Raw genomic sequence first — 19,070 nt, forward strand, 5'->3', positions numbered from 1 at the left:
AGGTCAAACTTGGGTGTGTTTTAATCAGGCCTTTTATAATGCAGGGTCTACAGTTCAAATCACGTTGTTTATTGGTTTTTCGTTAGCCAAAATATTGATTTAGCTGAATCTTCACATGTCTACTTAATAACTATATTTCATGCTAATACATTTTACAAATAAAATAATTTAAAATGTTAACAGAATTGCAGTTATGCTCGTTTTGTATACTAAACGGTTTTTTAAAGTTTTAATCGAAAAACTTTGTGTTATGTCATTTGAATGTTTAGCGTGTGAGTTGTTTTTCTTGTTTACCCTCACGCTACATCAACAGCGTGGTCTAGCGATAAATACCTAGACTTCTAACTCAACTGTTTGGAGTTCAAGTCGGTAGAACGTTCATGATTTCACCCAGCACTAATGAGTACCTAACTCGAGTTAGGGAAAGTAAAGGCGGCTAACCACACTATCCACTCATATGCCGAGGTGACAGAAACACGTTAACTCTACTTCACTTTCCCTATGGACCGTCTGGTTCCAAAAGTGAACACAGACCGACGCCTTGTCGGACGTTCTTTTAGGTAGTTGGACTGTGGTTTTCTGTTGTTTGCCGTTACGCATCAATGCTTCAATTCTGTTAGTGAATGGCAGCACCGCCTGAATCACTTCTAACTTGTGGGTAAAGGCAAAAGGCGGGAGTCGACAGTCTATTTATCCCCACTTTCACAGTTCAACTAATAGAGTTAGAGTCGATTCCTTTGTACCTTTCACCTTTTTCATGTGTTTGGTCAATATAATTTGACACCGGTTTTATGAATCAGTGAAGATTTCCTGTTAGGTTTACCAACTGCCTCCGTTTTTCAAACAACATTATACTTTTTTTCTCCTGATGACCGGAGGCAGCCATTTTCTAATGCCCTTGTGACCTATTTTGTCAGTGTGGACAGTACCAAACTTTATCCCGATTCTCTCATATGGAGATTTTCGTATGTATTTTAAGGTCTTATGGTGACGTAAGTTACTTTAATTTCACCATAGTAATAATGACCTTTTATCTACAAAATAGGCACCCCGACCATGACAGAGAAGTGTGAAAAAAATTATCTTCCATTAACGAAGCATGTGATACGTACAACTAATTACTGTACAACATGAAGCCGTGAAAAAAATATTACACAACTCATGACACAATTGTTAATAGAGAAATAAAAACATTTTACTCAAGGAAAGATAAACTATAAAATAATACTGCATTTTTTTAAAGCAAAAGTTGTTTTTCTGTAATACCGTTTCATTAGATACCGTATTCTAATTTTGATTTGTGATGTTTATTTGTTTTTTAGCTAATGTTATGTAAGACCTTAACAAAACACCATGTACACTATTTGTAGTTGCCTGCAACAATAGGTTGTTTATAATGAAATGGGAGACGTCTTATTATTTAAATACATCCTAAAGTTTACCTGGCATGCACATGAAAATTGTGATGGATACGATGATTGTACTGTGGATCTAAGTTGGCCACAATGATTAACATTAACTGCACTTATAACCGTTGTATACGCTACTAAACCATGTCAAACACATTATTCATTACAAATTAAAATTAAGTTGCAATTTTCACATTTCCAGTTTAAACATTTAATTAAATGTTAAAAATAAGATAGTAAAACACTGTGTAAAGAAAAATAAATTCATTTCCAACTTTTAAATTTATGTTTAATAGAATACTTTGAAAACTGTAACATATTTTTTAAAAATATTTAAGTATGAAAATTATAATACGAATAATATTTGTAAAGAAGAGTTCAAATTGAAATTAGTGTTGTAACGCATTTTAAAAAAATTAAAACAAAACTCAATGAAAGCGCATGATAAAACACATGCGATGCAGAATATGTAACAGTAGAGTCTATGACTTCCAATGTTGATACTCAGGGCATACACACATCAGACAGTTGAGCTGTACTCTGCACGATGCCTCTCTGTAGAGATCACTGCTTCAGTGTAGAGTTTCATTGTCTCGTACACAAGTATATACTGTTGCTGTAGGTAAACAACGAACATATATATCATAGGCTTTTTTGTATGTGTTGCATAAATTAGAAAAAAAAAATCGAAAACATTTGCAAAGTGTAGATTGGCACACATTGAATGTACACAAGTACTTGGACAACGTAAGATAAGGAAAATAATTGGTTAGACTTACAAGTGTAGGAATGGCGTGCGGTCTGATGGATTTGACTTTAGCAACAACAACAGGAACGGTCAAATAGTTCTCTTGGTCCAGTCTGCCCATCAGAGTTGTCACAACATAGGCCAGTCCACTCAGTTCAGCACCGTTTCTTGGAAAAAACAATTAAAAATACAAACATAAGGTTAAAGTTCAAAGGTCTGAGTTAAGTTTGTTTACTTCAGATGGTCATCTATAAATATTACTGCAGTTCTCCAGTTATATCTGCAAATATCTAATTATCTACAGTAGTTAAAAATAGTATGGTTAAGTAAGTTTTGTACTTTACTTAATTTCTATTTGACTCGTAGATGTAAACTTTTACGTTGGTGTTGTTGTAAAAAGAATGGCGATGGATGGAGGGGGGGGGGGGAACTACACCATGTATTACGTATCCTAGATACAACACTAAGTAGGCTTAAGTTCTACGATCCATATGGAAAAGGGAGTATATTTCATAACCTTTTTTACACTGGTATATGAATGTGGGGCTAAACTATCCCCATCCGCCTTTACTTTCCCCAACGCCAGTCATGTACCCATCAAGCCTGGATAGAGTCAGAAATGTCCGGAAACACCAGTCATGTACCTATCAAGCCTGGATAGAGTCAGGAATGTCCGGAAACACCAGTCATGTACCCATCAAGCCTGGATAGAGTCAGGAATGTCCGGACCGATCGCTCTACCACACCACCACGACGTCTCAGTTAAAGATCTATCGGTCTATATACTGCGTTGGTGACTTTAATGGAACTGTGTATGTCGGGGGGTTAAAGGTGACGATGCTATCTGATGTTATAGATTTAGTCTAGCTAGTGGTGGATGGGCGTAAGTTAAAGCTTATATTCAATACCAAAGACAACACACAATTCAAACATGCATGCATGTACAATTACGCATATGGTTGCTATAAATAAATAAAACGCATAACCAACACACTTGCCTGCACGTGTAAACTACTGACTTATCCGGAGTTCTCAACGTGCGCGCGTATTGAACAAACGGCAGGAGATTTTTGGGTTCGATATGACGCTCTGTAAACGTGAGATGAGTCACTTCTTGCGTTTGTTTCCCCTAAGAGAAAGGAACAGAAATGTTTTTTTTTTTTTACAAGCTTTTATTTAACTCACTTCCTCGTCAGTCTGTCGTCAGTCGTCAGTCTAGACGGAAACGCAGGAGTGAAAATTCGGACAGTTCTACTTGACCGACACGATTCACAGTTGGCACGTGGGTCAAGACATGAAGACAATGCAATCTGAAACTAAATTTGACTTAATTGGGTGCCTAATTGATTTTTTATGAATTAATTAAAATTTGGACCGAATTAGTAGGCATGTCTAGCCAACCACACCACACGCGTCATCAATAGCTGTGCCATCACGACCTCGTAATGGCTGCGTTCAAAAACCATTGCGCGCCTACTGAACGTGATATTCAGTAGGCGCGCAATGGTTTTTAGTCATGTAACTCTATTGTAGATAAAACATGTAAAGTACTGAAAAAAAATTCATAAAAAACGTTTTAATAACAAGCTTTTATGTTATGATGCACTAAAAAGTAGAAAATAAATTATAGACTACTATTTAAATAACTATAAAGAAAAGCGTGGGTGTCTTCCTTAACATTAGTAAAGGTATCCAATAGATACTAAAGTGACCCACGCTTTTCTTTATAGTTATTTAAATAGTAGTCTATAATTTATTTTCTACTTTTTAGTGCATCATTACATAAAAGCTTGTTATTAAAACGTTTTTTATGAATTTTTTTTTTAAATTAAGTTCGAGCTACAGTGTCCTTTCTTACATTGTAAAAAATATTGGTGAAAAATGAAAAATTCAAAGCAGCATATTAATACTAGTAAACTTAAAAATCCCGAAACACAAACATAAACACTATGTAGACATTTTAATATACACCAACATTTATATTTTATATAAACAAACTTCTATGCATATATATATATATATCTGTATATGAATATATATGTATATGCATGTTTTAATAGTTACATATATATATATATATATATATATATATATATATATATATATATATATATATATATATATATATATATTTATATTTATATTTATATTTATATTTATATTTATATTTATATATATATATATATATATATATATATATATATATATATATATATATATATATGTATTTTTGTGTAACATCTTAATTGCATATTTCGCGTTTATATGATGAAAAGCGTACGCTATATAGTTCTCAAACAAAGTGTAAGATGTCAGCAGTGTATTGTGCAACATTACCTTAACGGTAAGCTTCATTTCTGTCCATGTTGGTGCTGTTGTTACTGACTCGACATTGACAGCTATGTTCCCACATTGTAACGGCTGGCCTTGTTCTTCGGGTAAGTAGATAGCTAAGGACTGGAGAAAAAAAAAACATGTTTTTTTTGTTAACTTTATTTCAACATTTACACGTTGAAGGTTGGGGTGCTTTAGATTTTGGTATAACAAACTGTATATTAGGCCGCCAAGAAACCACTCGCTGCAGAAGTGACAACATCAGATTTTTCCAGTCCACCTCATCAAGTCAACATTCCGTCTCGGCTTCTTCAGTTACTTGTAAGCCTTTCACCATATTTTATGTTTGGTTGGCTTGAGTCGGGTACCTATATACAGCTCGATATATTTTTAAACATCTGAACCAAGCTCTTACCCCTGGTCACAAGCCGAATTCGACACAGAACGCTTCTATTATTAGCTTCTATTATTAGCTTCTATTATTAGCTTCTATTTTTAGCTTCTATTAATAGCTTCTATTTTTAGCTTCTATTATTAGCTTCTATTATTAGTTTCTAATATTAGCTTCTATTATTTGCTTCTATTATTAACTTCTATTAATAGCTTCTATTATTAACTTTTATTACTAGCTTCTATTATTGGCTTCTATTATTTGCTTCTATTATTAGCTTCTATTATTAGCTTCTATTATTAATGTTTAACCTGGCATAAAACACTACACTACAGCACTCAATTAGGATAGCGGTTAAATGGTAGAGCTGTTAACTGATAACTCGAGCCTCGAGTTCGGATCCCTGGTTTGAGTCCACTCAGCTTTTAATGGGTACCTGTCTCACGTTAAGGAATCTAAAGGCGGTTTGGCATAGTAATAACCACATTATCGCTTCATACTGCAACTGGTCTACTCTCATTCTCTTGTTCCATGGACCGTAGGATTTTAAAAAAATTACGTTTACTGCAGCACACACACACACACACACATACACACACACACACATACACACACACATACACACACACATACACCTACCTTGTCCTTTTCATAGGATTTAAAAGCAACAATCAAGGAGACGTTATACTGTGTGACCAGTCTCCAGAAATCATTGACCGTAGTGGGCATGGGCAGCTGGGTCAGAAACTGTTTGGTCTGGGTGTACAGGCTCTGGTTTTATATGGGATACAAATCAATAATAGCCGAATAATCAAGTATAAATTATTGTTAGCTCAATAATCAAGAACAAATCATTAATAGCCCAATAATCAAGTACAAGTCAATCTTGTCACAACCATAAACACTTTTCCGATTGCATAATTTATAATGTGTTTCTACAATTGTATATTGCTAAATTTTTATTTTCTTTCTTTAAATAAAAATTAGTTTGTACATTTATAACATCCACTATATTATTTTCAACAAAAGTCCGTATCGTTAAGTGCTCGATATATCGCTGAACATACTGATTATATAGCCTCAAAAATATTGCGAACAGAGAGAGAGAGAGACAAGTGCGCAATGGGCTTTTATATATTAGGATTGTATACAATTAAAAACATTTAAAAACTAAGCGAAAAAACAGAGTCTTACAGGTAATGTGACAGCATTGATATAGCCCTCTTCTCCGGGGGAATCCACTCGTAAAAGAGGTTGATACTTTTTGTCTAAACAATACATAGATTAGTTAATTGATCAGAAATAATTTATAGTATAAGCCGCTTGTGTCATTTCGCTACTTCCGTTCGTCAGTCAACAGTATAGCTACTTTTTCTTCGTTTCTCAAGCTTCATTTCAACTCACGACAATAAGAACATAATTAATGGAATACACGGCCGTTTGTTTGATTAAGCAATTTAATAAAGCGTTAGCGGTTATATTTTATTTTGTGTTTGCATTTTTGTTTGCGTTTGCGTTTGCGTGTTGCGTTTGCATTAGCGTTTGTGTTTGTGGTTAAGTGATGCGTTTGCCATAGCGTTTACATTTTGTTTTGTGTTTATGCTTGTGTTTATATTTGCGTTTCCGTTTGTGTTTGTGTTTGCGTTTGCGTTTGTGTCTGTATGTGTATGTGTATGTGTATGTGTATGTGTATGTGTATGTGTATGTGTATGTGTATGTGTATGTGTATGTGTATGTGTATGTGTATGTGTATGTGTATGTGTATGTGTATGTGTATGTGTATGTGTATGTGTATGTGTATGTGTATGTGTATGTGTATGTGTATGTGTATGTGTATGTGTATGTGTATGTGTATGTGTATGTGTATGTGTATGTGTATGTGTATGTGTATGTGTATGTGTATGTGTATGTGTATGTGTATGTGTATGTGTATGTGTATGTGTATGTGTATGTGTATGTGTATGTGTATGTGTATGTGTATGTGTATGTGTATGTGTATGTGTATGTGTATGTGTATGTGTATGTGTATGTGTATGTGTATGTGTATGTGTATGTGTATGTGTATGTGTATGTGTATATGTATGTGTATGTGTATGGGTATGGGTATGCGTATGCGTATGCGTATGCGTATGCGTATGCGTATGCGTATGCGTATGCGTATGCGTATGCGTATGCGTATGTGTATGTGTATGTGTACGTGTACGTGTACGTGTACGTGTACGTGTACGTGTACGTGTTGTGTACGTGTACGTGTACGTGTACGTGTACGTGTACGTGTACGTGTACGTGTACGTGTACGTGTACGTGTACGTGTACGTGTACGTGTACGTGTACGTGTACGTGTTCGTGTACGTGTACGTGTACGTGTTCGTGTTCGTGTTCGTGTTCGTGTACGTGTACGTGTACGTGTACGTGTACGTGTATGTGCACGTGCACGTGCATGTGCATGTGCATGTGCATGTGCATGTGCTTGTGCTTGTGCATTTGCACGCGCGTGAACGTGTGCGTGTGCTGGTGCTTGTGCTTGTGCTTGTGCTTTTGAATTTGCATTTGCATTTGCATTTGCATTTGCATTTGCATTTGCATTTGCAATTTCATTTGCATTTGCATTTGCATTTGCATTTGCATTTGCATTTGCATTTGCATTTGCATTTGCATTTGCATTTGCATTTGCATTTGCATTTGCATTTGCATTTGCATTTGCATTTGCATTTGCATTTGCATTTGCATTTGCATTTGCATTTGCATTTGCATTTGTCTTTGTGTTTGTGTTTGTGTTTGTGTTACGGTTGTGTTTGCATTTTCGCTTGCGTTTGCGCTTGTGTTTGCGTTTGCGTTTACGTCGATTCTATACTTACACTGACCAAGTAGAAAGTAGAATGTCGATTCTATATTTTTTTTATTAGGTAGAATGTCGATTCTATATTTACACTTACTAGGTAGAATGTCGATTCTTTATTTACATTTACCATGTAGAATATCGATTCTAAAATTTACTCTTACCAAGTAGAATGGTGTTTCTATATTTACACTTACTATGTAGAATGTTTAATCAGTCGTTACGCTGAGTGATAGAATGTTGAGCCTATTTTTACACTTAACTATTAGAATGTTGAATCTGTCTTTACACTTAGTAGTAAAATATAAAATCTATTTTCACACTTACTATAGTTAATGTCGTTGCACACTTACCTGGTGCAATGTCGAATGTTGTGTTACACCTCTTACATACTTAGATTCTAGATTGGTGAATCCATCTTACTCATGTTCCACACTTACCTGATAGAATTTCTGAATCTATCTTTACTGTTGGTATACACTTACCTGGTATAGTGAGGAATCTATTTTTACTATGGGTATTCACTTACCTGGTATAATGAAGAATCTATTTTTACTTTTTGGATCTTGGGTAACGTCCCCTACACCACCAGTAAGTTGTGTCTCAAAACTAAACAGATTCTGAAATAATGGGTATTGAACACCAATTTAATAGTGATTTACTTGAATAAAAATCATGTTGTAAAAGCACATGTTTCACAGTAGGTAATGTGTAACTAATTCTTATTAAGGTTAGGTTGGCTGACCCAAGCACCTATTCCGAGGCTAATGAGGCTGCAACCAATGTAGATGAGGAAATGGAGTCTATTAAGTGATATGACTACAAACTATGCTTTTTTAATTTATGTTTCGGCAACCTAATCTGGTACAAAAGATAATGCATGGTATTCCTTTGAGATATTCCGGCACACTATACTGGTTGTATCTGATAGTCGAAAACATAATTTATTAAACATATTATATAGTTGTAAGGAACCATACCCCCGCATAATAAGAGCTGCCGAGTGTTGGCAATCGAAAAAAAAAATTATTCATTGAGCATTGATGTTTTCATCAAAATATTTTTATTTACAATCACAATACGAAGAAGCAAAGCCACTGAATACAAACTTACATTGAATTCATTTTCAAAATTATTTTTCCCGTCGACGAGGTTCCTCATGAGATGTAGTTTGAGACATATGGCGCTGATGTGTGTATAGCTGCCTGTACAGGCGACGCCAGCCTGCGCGGCGTGGTGCAGGAACATGTACTGCTCCTGGAAAACAAATGCAAGTAGCTAGTCTCTCTCTCTCTCTCTCTCTCTCTTTCTCTCTGAGGCCTGGTCAAGAAGCATGTTCTTCTCCTGGAAGACACATGTTTCGTTAAGTAACAAGTCTCTCTCTCTCCCTCCCTCTGTCCCTCTCTCTCTCTCTCTCTCACTCTATCTCTATCTTCCTCCCTCTCCTTTTCTCTCTCTCTCTCCTTCTCTCTCTCTCTCTTCCTCTCTCTCCTAGTTTGCCCCACTTAGTTTTGGTGTCACATATCTTCTAGTGTGTACTTATATTACCAACACTTCCTCTATGCAGCGAATACAACAATATCGATGACAGTGATGACACAGTACAAAACGTCTGTTAGAAATTATCCAGTGATCTAAACAATTGTCCTAGTATTATTCTTAATAACAATTCAATTTTTACTGGGAGTTTTTTTTTTATATTTTACTAAACAGTTGTACACTTCCTCCAAACTAAACAAGAGTTGTGAAACAATGACAAATTGTTTGGTGATAATTAGAATGCTTGTTTTTTTAACGTTGTATAAATAAACCTAATGCATTTGTAATGTTTGATTCCAATTGAAAAAATTAACTGTAGAGCGTTTCAGAAAGGAGTTGTGTTATTAACTAGATCCGTTGTATGTTTTTCTTTTTTATTTAAATCCGTTAATCCGGCTACTCATATCTCACTTTTTCTCGTATATACACATGTTTTTTTTAGCTCACTCGATGACTCTATTCTAAAACATCTCATGTGTGAGTTATTTTGAAACCAAAATATCAATTCCTTTTTTCTTTTTATCAATTACAATATTAGTGTAGTTTAATATTGATTTAGAATTAGTTAGAATCTAATATCAAGTTAAAAATTTGCTATACAATAATCTAAATCTGATGCTTTATTTAGCGAATAAATTTGCTACGTTTTTGTTTTAAACATTTTATGCAAGAAATAATTTTACATCTTTTGATGAAGGAAAAAATCTTGACAATTTGTTAAAATATTTCATTTAATGTTCGTTATTTTATTTTATTTTTTTATACTAAAGAGCTAGTGAGAAAACATTGCAAGTGCAATAAACCGGGAGTGATCTCCCCTAAACTTTCTCGAATATTTTTATATAAAATAACAGGGGATGGGAACTCGGGCTATAGACATGATTTTTAATCTATTTTAAATACTTAAAGTTTAAAAAAATAGAAAAAAACCTCGTAGACAAAAGAATTTCACGCCAAATAAAAAAGTACATAATAGTGCGCAATATTATTAGTATTTTAAAAATTTACATTAGTTTTTTTAGAAATCGGAAGTAGCGTAAATTACTACTTCCTGTCAACGGAAATGACTCAAAATTTAACAGAAGGTAGAAAATTAAATTTTTAACTTACATGTGAAATTTCGTTTATCTATCTCAAATAGTACGTAAGTTATATGCTTTTGACAATTTCAAAGTAGCAAAAGTACCACTTCCGGTTATCGGAAATCGCTCAAAAGTTGATACGGATCTACGATTTTCATAGAATACTTATATATGAAATTTCATTAACCTAGCTGTTGCGGTACTCAAGTTATCGTGTTTACACATACACACAGACAGACACACAGACACACAGACATACGGACAAGATTGCAAAATTATGTTTTTCCGTATCAGTGAGATGTAAAACGTCAAGATTTGTAAAAATCTCGATTTTTATTTTGCACGATTACAAGACTTTCTCTATAGCCTACTTCTAATATACGAGAAAGTAAAAATGTCATTTCTTGTAACATGTTAATAAATAAACCGGGAGTGATCTCCCCTAAACTTTCTCGAATCTAATATAGAAAGCTGAATCCAGTATATTTGTTTGTAAAAATAAGTTTGTCGTTGACATACTTTTATGGATTTAAGTGTTAGACTATTATCGATCTCATGGTCTAAATTTAACAGTTAAAAAATTACTATTGAAAGTGTTGGGAAATAATTTTAATTTTTCAAACTGATAGTAATAATTGTCGGCATGTTCATTAAACACAATTTTAAAAAAATAACAAAAATTCTAATTATGTCTGAAAATTATTTATATTTAGTCCTTTAGCACTTACTTCCCTTTGATAAATTAGGAAAACACAATTACTTCCCTTTATAAAACATTCCATTAGTGGAAAAGAATTTACTTTTTATTACTTTGTTTTGGTGTTGGGAAAAAAAATAATTACATAATTAGCGGGGATAGATCAAGTGCAAATGTTGTAGGTATTTTACGAATAAGCTTGTAGTATTATAATTGTTCATTTGCTTTGGTTTGGCACCTACGTTCGTTTAAGTGAGTGCAAAAGACTATGAATAAGTTGGGGTACTATAGTCGATTATTAAGCTGAAACAGGCGATTCTGCCCCGGCTAGATTGTGAGCACTTTGCGTTTATGTTCGCGTTAGTGTTTTCTTTGTGTTTAGGTTGGTTTTGCGTTAGTGGTTGCGTTTTGATTTGGTTCGTTTTTGTTCTTTCCTTTTTCATTTTCGTTTGTGTTTTTTTTCTTTGGGTTTGTGTTTGTATTTGTGTTTGTGGTTGGTTTTGCGTTTGGATTTGGTTTGTTTTCGTTTGCTTTTTCGTTTGTGTTTTTTTCTTTGTGTTCGTATTGGTGTTTGTGGCTGTGGTTGGATTTGTTGTTAGGTTTTTGTTTTCGTTTGCTTTTTTGTTTGTTTTTTCTTTGTGTTTGTATTGGTGTTTGTGATTGTGGTTGGGTTTGTTGTTAGGTTTTTGTTTTTGTTTGTATTTGTATTTGTGTTAGCGTTATGTTTGCGTTTTGTTGTTTTGGTTGGTTGTGGTTTGGGTGGGCAATGCCGTGTTTATGATGATAACTAAACACACAGGTAATGGTCTTTAACAGAAAGGTTTTTCACAGAAGCCAGAGCAGGGCCTGGCCGGGACGGCTAGTATTCTTATATAACTTGGAATATAGACATGATTTTTAATTACTTAAACTTTTAAAAATAGAAAAGAATCTCATAGAAAAAAAAATTGCGCACCAAGCGAACGCCAAACAAAATGTGCATAATAGTGCGCAATATTATTAGTACTTTATAAATTTACATGCATTTTTTGAGAAATCGGAAATTGCGTAAATTAGTACTTCCGGTCAACGGAAATTACTCAATATTTGACAGAAGGTAGAGAATTAGATCTTTTACTTACACGTTAAATTTCATTTATCTATCTGAAATAGTACTCAAGTTATAGGCTTTTGAAAAATTCAAAGTAGAAAAAGTACCACTTCAGGTTATCAAAAATCGCTCAAAAGTTGATACGAATCTACGATTTTGATAAAATACTTATATATAAAATTTCATTAACCTAGCAGTAACGGTACTCAAGTTATCGTGTTTACACACAGACAGACAGACAGACAGACAGACAGACACACAGACATACGGACAAGATTGCAAAATTATGTTTTTCCATATCAGTGATGTGTAAAACGTCGAGATTTGTAAAAATCTCGATTTTTTTTTTGCACGATTACAAGACTTTCTCTATACTTCGTATTTACGAGAAAGTAAAAAAGAATGGTTTCTTTTAATTATGATTAGAAACATTTCTGGTGTATAATCTATATACTACTAAAAGTCAAGTTTGTTTACATGTTTCAATATTTATTTTTTTGTTTGTTTTTTTGTTTGGCTGATTAACTATTGCACATGGTTGCACTCATCGTGGAGAGCTGTAAAATAGTATGTAGGTTGAGAATTATTTTTGTTTTAAGTCAGACTGTTAATCACACCTTTATTTAAAGACGTTAATTAATTTATTGATTTATTCATAGGTAGAGTAACCCTATTTTTTTAAAAAGATCAGAAAGACCACTACACTCGGCGGGACCGTGACGTCACAGTTTTTTGTTTACTCTTTAGTACAATAAAATGGCGGCGTCTATCGAAGAAAATTATGTTCCCATTCAAAAGTTTAACGCGTTCTAAATCTAATTTTCTGTCGGTCATAACTTTAACAATACGTCCGTTTGCTGTATTTATTACGTTCCAACACTTATATCAATTTTCAACTGTCTTTTTCATTTAGTTTTACGATAAATTTCTCTAGATCTACAATCTGTCCAAGAAAGTTATTTATAGATCTAGATCTAGAATTTAGAATCTAGGTCAAATCAAAGATTTATTAGTTATAAATACAATCCAAAAAAAACGAGACTTAAGCAAACCAGTCGTAGATCTAGAATATAGATAATTCTATCTAGATTTAGATAATAATGAGTTTCTATATACTAAACTATTTTAGACCTTTATTATTTTGTATAAATCTTTGTTTCGACTATGCAAATTTTGAAATGCTGATTCCAGGGCCTATTTGCGTAGCTTAAGATTCATACGCGGCTTCGATACCGGTAATTTTGCTAAATTATAAACGTAAATTCTAAATATAGCTCAGTCGTAGATCTAAAATATAGATAATTTTCTATCTAGATTTAGAAAATAATGATTTTCTGTATACTAAACTATTTTAGACCTTTATTATTTTATATAAATCTTTGTTTGGAATATGGTAATTTTGAAATGCTCGCTCCGGGCCTATTCGCGTAGCTAATGATTAGATCTAGATCTAGATTCTAGATCTAGCAAGAAAAACTAAACTTAAGACTTAAGCAAACGAGACCTTCTTTATTTTATATAAATCTTTGTTTGGCTAATTTAAGATACAATTTAATTTGAAAGTTACTACTACTAGACTTAGATCTAGATCTATGAGCGTAAATCAAGTTGCAAAAGGAGACTTAAAATATAGTATAAAAATTCACTTGTGACGGCACGAGTAAATAGCTAAGTTGGTAGTGTAGTCGACACTCATGCGGGTGGCACAGGTTCTAGACCAATATGTCAATGATATTTTTTTTTTCATTTTTTTTTTAATGTGAATGATAAAGTTGCCTATCTGAACTTGGCAGGATACAGGGCAGGTGAAGTGGAGTTCCATCTGTTTCTTTGTCCTAAGCATATGAAAGGATAGTGTGGTCAGAGACATGCTCGGCTGGAATCGTTTTTTAAACGATAAAACTTGGCGGGACACTGGGCAGGTGAAGTAGAGTTGAGTAGGTCACCTGTGACGTCAGTATAGGAAGGGATAGTCCGAAATCGGTGTTTTCGTTGTTTTTAAAAGATAAAAAACATATTTTTGAATGTGGGGTCTGTTTTTTGTGACGATAAGTGACACTGCAGTAGCGTAGCGAGGAGGGGGGGGGGGGTGGGGGGGGGAATATGTCCCCGGGCGCCGACCTTAGGGGGCGCCAAAATGGGTTGGAAAAATAAATTGAAAGGTTGAGGGGGGATGCAAATCGAAAGTTTGGGTGGGGGGGGGGGGTTCAAATCAAAATCTTGAGGGGGGGGGGGAGGTGCACATCAAAAGTTTGGGGGGGGGGTGCAAATCGAAATCTTGCGGGGTGGGGGGTTCAAATTGAAAAGTTTGTCCCCGGGTGCCGGGAAGGGTCGCCATGCCTCTGAGTGACAGACGTGATGTTTTTTGATGGATTACCCACGAAACCCACAGTTATCCAACGGATGACGGGTAGTCTAGTCTAAAGTTAAAACTAGAATATTTTTAAAACAGAGTTGTAGAGCGTCGAACTTACAAAGGTTTGAACCGTGTTGGGCATGTCGTGTCTGAGTCTGGAGACCGTGTCGACAAAGTCCACGGCTTGGTTCAGCTTGGCTTGACGGATCAAATCGTGTAGTGCTATAAACACGGAGCTTCTCGTTGTATCCGTCCTGTTAGGTACACACGGGGAATAATGTGTCTAATGTGGTGCCTATATACAATGGCAGAAGTAGTTGATAAAGTACAGACTCGCTTCTGTTATCTCTGTATTAAATGCTATATTTGTCTAAAATAGTTTATAGAATGTATGTGTACTATAAATACTAAATCGAGAAAATGTATATCAAATATAACCACCATATTAACTACTTTACTAACAAAATAAACCGGGAGTGATATCCCCTAAACTTTCTGAAATATTCTTATCTATATATATAATTCTCTTCAGGGAGCCGTTAGAAAACAAGCTGCAAGCGCGCCTTACAGTCCCCTCTCTTCCTCTCTATCGCTACCACCCCCACCCCCTCACATGGTCTGGTGAGCTGTGGTTCAAGCTGTTTACATTTTACAATCATAGAGACGGGTTTGGTGACGGCTATTAGGGGCAGATAATTTAGGTTGAAACGATTTTAAACTTAGAGGAGGTAAATAAGAGGAGGCTGCTTTCACGTGGGGGGGGGGGGGGAATGGGGGTTTAGTGTTTTTAAGCAAATATTTTCAGTGGCAGCATTGGTACTGTCGAATTCACAAATTATAAATTACTGAAAAGTAGAAAAAAAAACAACTAAATAGCGGTGTATGATACGCAGCGGGTCGGCTCGTACAAAATAACAGGGGACGGGAACTCGGGCTATAGACATGATTTTTAATCCATTTTAAATACTTAACGTTTTAAAAATAGAATAAAATCTCGTAGACAAATTAATTGCACACAAAGTAAACGCCAAATAAAAAAAGCGCATAATAGTGCGCAATATTATTAGTACTTTTAAAATTTACATTAGTTTTTTGAGAAATCTGAAGTAGCGTTAATTACTACTTCCTGTCAACGGAAATTACTCAAAATTTTACAGAAGGTAGAGAATTAGATCTTTTACTTACATGTGAAATTTCATTTATCTATCTGAAATAGTACTCAAGTTATAGGGTTTTGAAAAATTCAAAGTAGGAAAAGTACCACTTTTGGTTATCGGAAATCGCTCAAAAGTTTATACGGATCTACGATTTTGATAAAATACTTACATTTGAAATTTCATCAACCTAGCTGTAACGGTACTCAAGTGATCGTGTTTACATACGGACACACAGACAGACAGACACACAGACACACAGACATACGGACAAGATTGCAAAATTATGTTTTTCCGTATCATTGAGGTGTAAACCGTCGAGATTTGAAAAAATCTCGATTTTTTTTTTGCACGACTATAATACTTTCTCTATACTTCGTAAATAAGAGAAAGTAAAAAGTATTATTTAAATTATATATATGTATATATATATATATATATATATATATATATATATATATATATTTTTTTTTTTTATATATATATATATAGTCACAGTTAATACATGTTGTAAAATATGTCGTTTTTATGTCTTTCAAAGCTTACCCAGAATGCACCAGTGTGATAGTTTCTAGTGTGTTTATGAAGACCTTGTGTTCAAAGTCAACCAAACTCCACATACACGGGTCAGACCCGTCTTCTGGCCATGCCGTGTACTGGAAGTGGGTCACACGACGTGGTGGGTTGTCGTCCTTATTATGGGGGAAGAAAGAAACAAGCATTATATTTATAGATGGCAGAAAATTCGATTAAACCTAACACATCCTATGCTAATGTGAGTTTTTGTAATATCCTTTCCTTAATTTCGATATGGTGTGTAATTATAATTGCTTTGTTGTATGACTTTGTTGTAGTACTTATAATTATGTTGCTGTTATTAGTTTACGTTTATCTCGTGTATGCTTGTTATCACCATGTAAATTTATATGAGACAACGTGGTCGGTCGTCTCAAGTTCGGATCCCGGGTTCGAATCGGTGTCACGCCCCATAGCCCACTAAGCTTTGATAGGTTCGTCACTTACATCAGGGAGAGCAAATTCAGCTGCTCATATCACTGACCACGCTATCTTCATATACGCCTACCTTTGTCATGGAAATGGGTAAGCTCTACTTTATCCGAACTAGTGACTGTCAGATACATAACAGCATGCAATTTTACATTTAGTACAATTTTAAAGTTCAAACAAAAATAAATATCGTAATTTTTTTCTTTAAAGGCTTAGCAAAATATCTATCTATATCTTACTTTGTCAATGCGCACAGACGTAATATTTGTTATTTCTACTATTTTAGTTCTATTTTAGAGCGGGACTACACTCTCGACCTTTGAAATAATAGTTAAAATTTTATACCGTTTTAAAAAAGAATAAACTTTTGAAATAAAATACAATTTACTTTTGTGATTTCCAAAGTCCGAATAGTATAATCTAGAAAAACTTCTGTTTTCACCGTCTTCACTCTATAGCAATCAATGTTTTGATCTTTCATTGACCAATAGCTGTATTCATTCTAAAAAAATGATTTTTTGATAAAGTATTTTCTCCTTAGAAATATTCAAGTTATCGAACAAAAAATATAAACAAAACCGCTGTCATTTTCCATACCAATCTTACATGTTTCAAAACACATTTTACATTGGGAAAAATCAGAATTATTATCTATTTAATTGGATAATGGAGCAGTACTCTGATGTTTGTGTGTTTTTGCAACTTACATCGATTTTCTCTGTGCTAATCATGACGACTTTTACAACTTGTTTGTCCCATAGCAGATTGAAAAAGCCGACCACAGTCGCAGCTACCGGACCTACGAGAAGATGTGAAAAAAATGAATGAATGTTATTTACCTAAGCAAATATTCGTAATAACAAATTTTGCTACTGACTATAGTAATATTTAAAGTAATTTTTAACTATGTAATGTCTAATTAGATTGGCAATTAGATACTGTTACGTTGTTATTGTAATAAATTTTACTTACTCAAGCATAAATTGAAAACAAGTTAAATAGTTTTTATTTCACGAAGACCTTCAAAAGCAAGTTAAATTACTTTCATTGCCTTAGGCTCAACTTCTTTCAATGATAAAAATGTGTATACGTATACAAAGTTAGTAATCCAAGCTAGACTCAACATTAACACATTTTACTAGAGAATATATGAAAACGTTAACAAATTACCTTGTGATACTATTATTTCTTCTTTAGCCAACTTAAAGAAATAGAATAATTCAACATGGTTAGTCAAAACAAGAAATATTCAGGTTTTTTTTTTATTCATGTTTCAACCCAAAATCTAGTTTATTAATATGTGCAAAGTAACAAATTGAGTATTATTGATGTATAAACGTATTATAATATGAATGTGCAAAATATGTATTAGCCGAAGTGAATAAGATAAAAACAGTATTTTTCATGTATAGGAAGAGAGAGTTAAGTTATAGATTTTACATTGTGTTGCCGGTATGAATTAGCGTCTTGTTGTAACAATTATTGAAAACCAAGTTATAAACATCTTGAGATATTTAAAGAACATGCACAATAAAATTTACTTTACAAATTTTAGCTGCGCCATTTTTAAATAAAGAAAAAAAGTCATTACATACAAAAATATGGATAATCGTACTGATTTTAAAATTATATGACAGCAAGTAAAAATACTAAAAAATAAATCACTTTCGTTTTGTGTAGTCAAAACATGTTTTGCTGAAAAATTATCTAAACAAGTACATTTTCGAATAATCTCTTTTTAGTACTTTAAAAGCCTTATTTCACAAAAGTATTTACCTCAATTTTTTTTTTACTTTTTAACAATTAGGAATTAAATTGCAAAGATAAATGTAACTTGAAACTGTTTAAATGAATACCTTTATTTATTTTTATATATCATGTATTTATTAGAGGTTTTAGTTTAAGATCAGATAATTAGCGAGCGCTCTTAACTCTAGACGACACACCTGTCTCATTAACGTCGGTCACTAAGTTTCAGGTGTGTAAACTCACGATTACAACACACCAGTCTCCCCCCCCCCCCACACCTCTCCCAAGTGGTTACAGCTAACTTCGCTACCGACTCTAGAAAAATTTAAAATATATTTAAAATAATTAATGATGTAATATCTAATTAGATTTGAAATTATATACTCTTGCATTGTCATTGGAAATAAAAATTTCTGGAAAGATTGAGTTACTCGATTCAACAAGAACCCCACCAGAGACGGAAGATTTAACTAAAGTAAAAACAAAACAATACATATTAAACATCCGCGCCTCACCGCCAGAAATGAGAGGCTGAGCAAATTGACAGGCTTTTTCTCGGGCCACGGTGTGACGTGGATGCATGCATGGTCATCTGGGGATGTAGACCAATGGTCATTTATGGTGTAAAAGGTGTTCAAATAGATATGAACAAATGTATGTATAATGGGGATGTT

At 33.9% G+C, this 19,070-nt stretch overlaps 1 protein-coding gene across 1 annotated transcript in view; it reads right to left on the reverse strand.

Moving 5' to 3' along the window:
* Positions 1–1,929: 1,929 nt before the first annotated feature.
* The window catches only part of LOC131950067 (uncharacterized), a 39,325-nt gene continuing 22,184 nt past the window's right edge, over positions 1,930–19,070 (reverse strand). The window contains exons 10-19 of the mRNA XM_059312105.1: positions 18,912–18,988; positions 16,186–16,331; positions 14,604–14,739; positions 8,251–8,341; positions 6,077–6,150; positions 5,522–5,653; positions 4,495–4,614; positions 3,216–3,286; positions 2,189–2,324; positions 1,930–2,025 (exon numbers count right to left, since the gene is read on the reverse strand). Coding sequence (XP_059168088.1) covers positions 1,930–2,025; positions 2,189–2,324; positions 3,216–3,286; positions 4,495–4,614; positions 5,522–5,653; positions 6,077–6,150; positions 8,251–8,341; positions 14,604–14,739; positions 16,186–16,331; positions 18,912–18,988 — 1,079 coding nt within the window. The remainder of the gene's footprint in view (positions 2,026–2,188; positions 2,325–3,215; positions 3,287–4,494; positions 4,615–5,521; positions 5,654–6,076; positions 6,151–8,250; positions 8,342–14,603; positions 14,740–16,185; positions 16,332–18,911; positions 18,989–19,070) is intronic.

This window comes from Physella acuta, unplaced genomic scaffold, assembly GCF_028476545.2.
Source record: "Physella acuta isolate Inbredline_101_S28 unplaced genomic scaffold, ASM2847654v3 ptg000732l, whole genome shotgun sequence".
Taxonomy (NCBI): Eukaryota; Metazoa; Mollusca; class Gastropoda; family Physidae; genus Physella; species Physella acuta.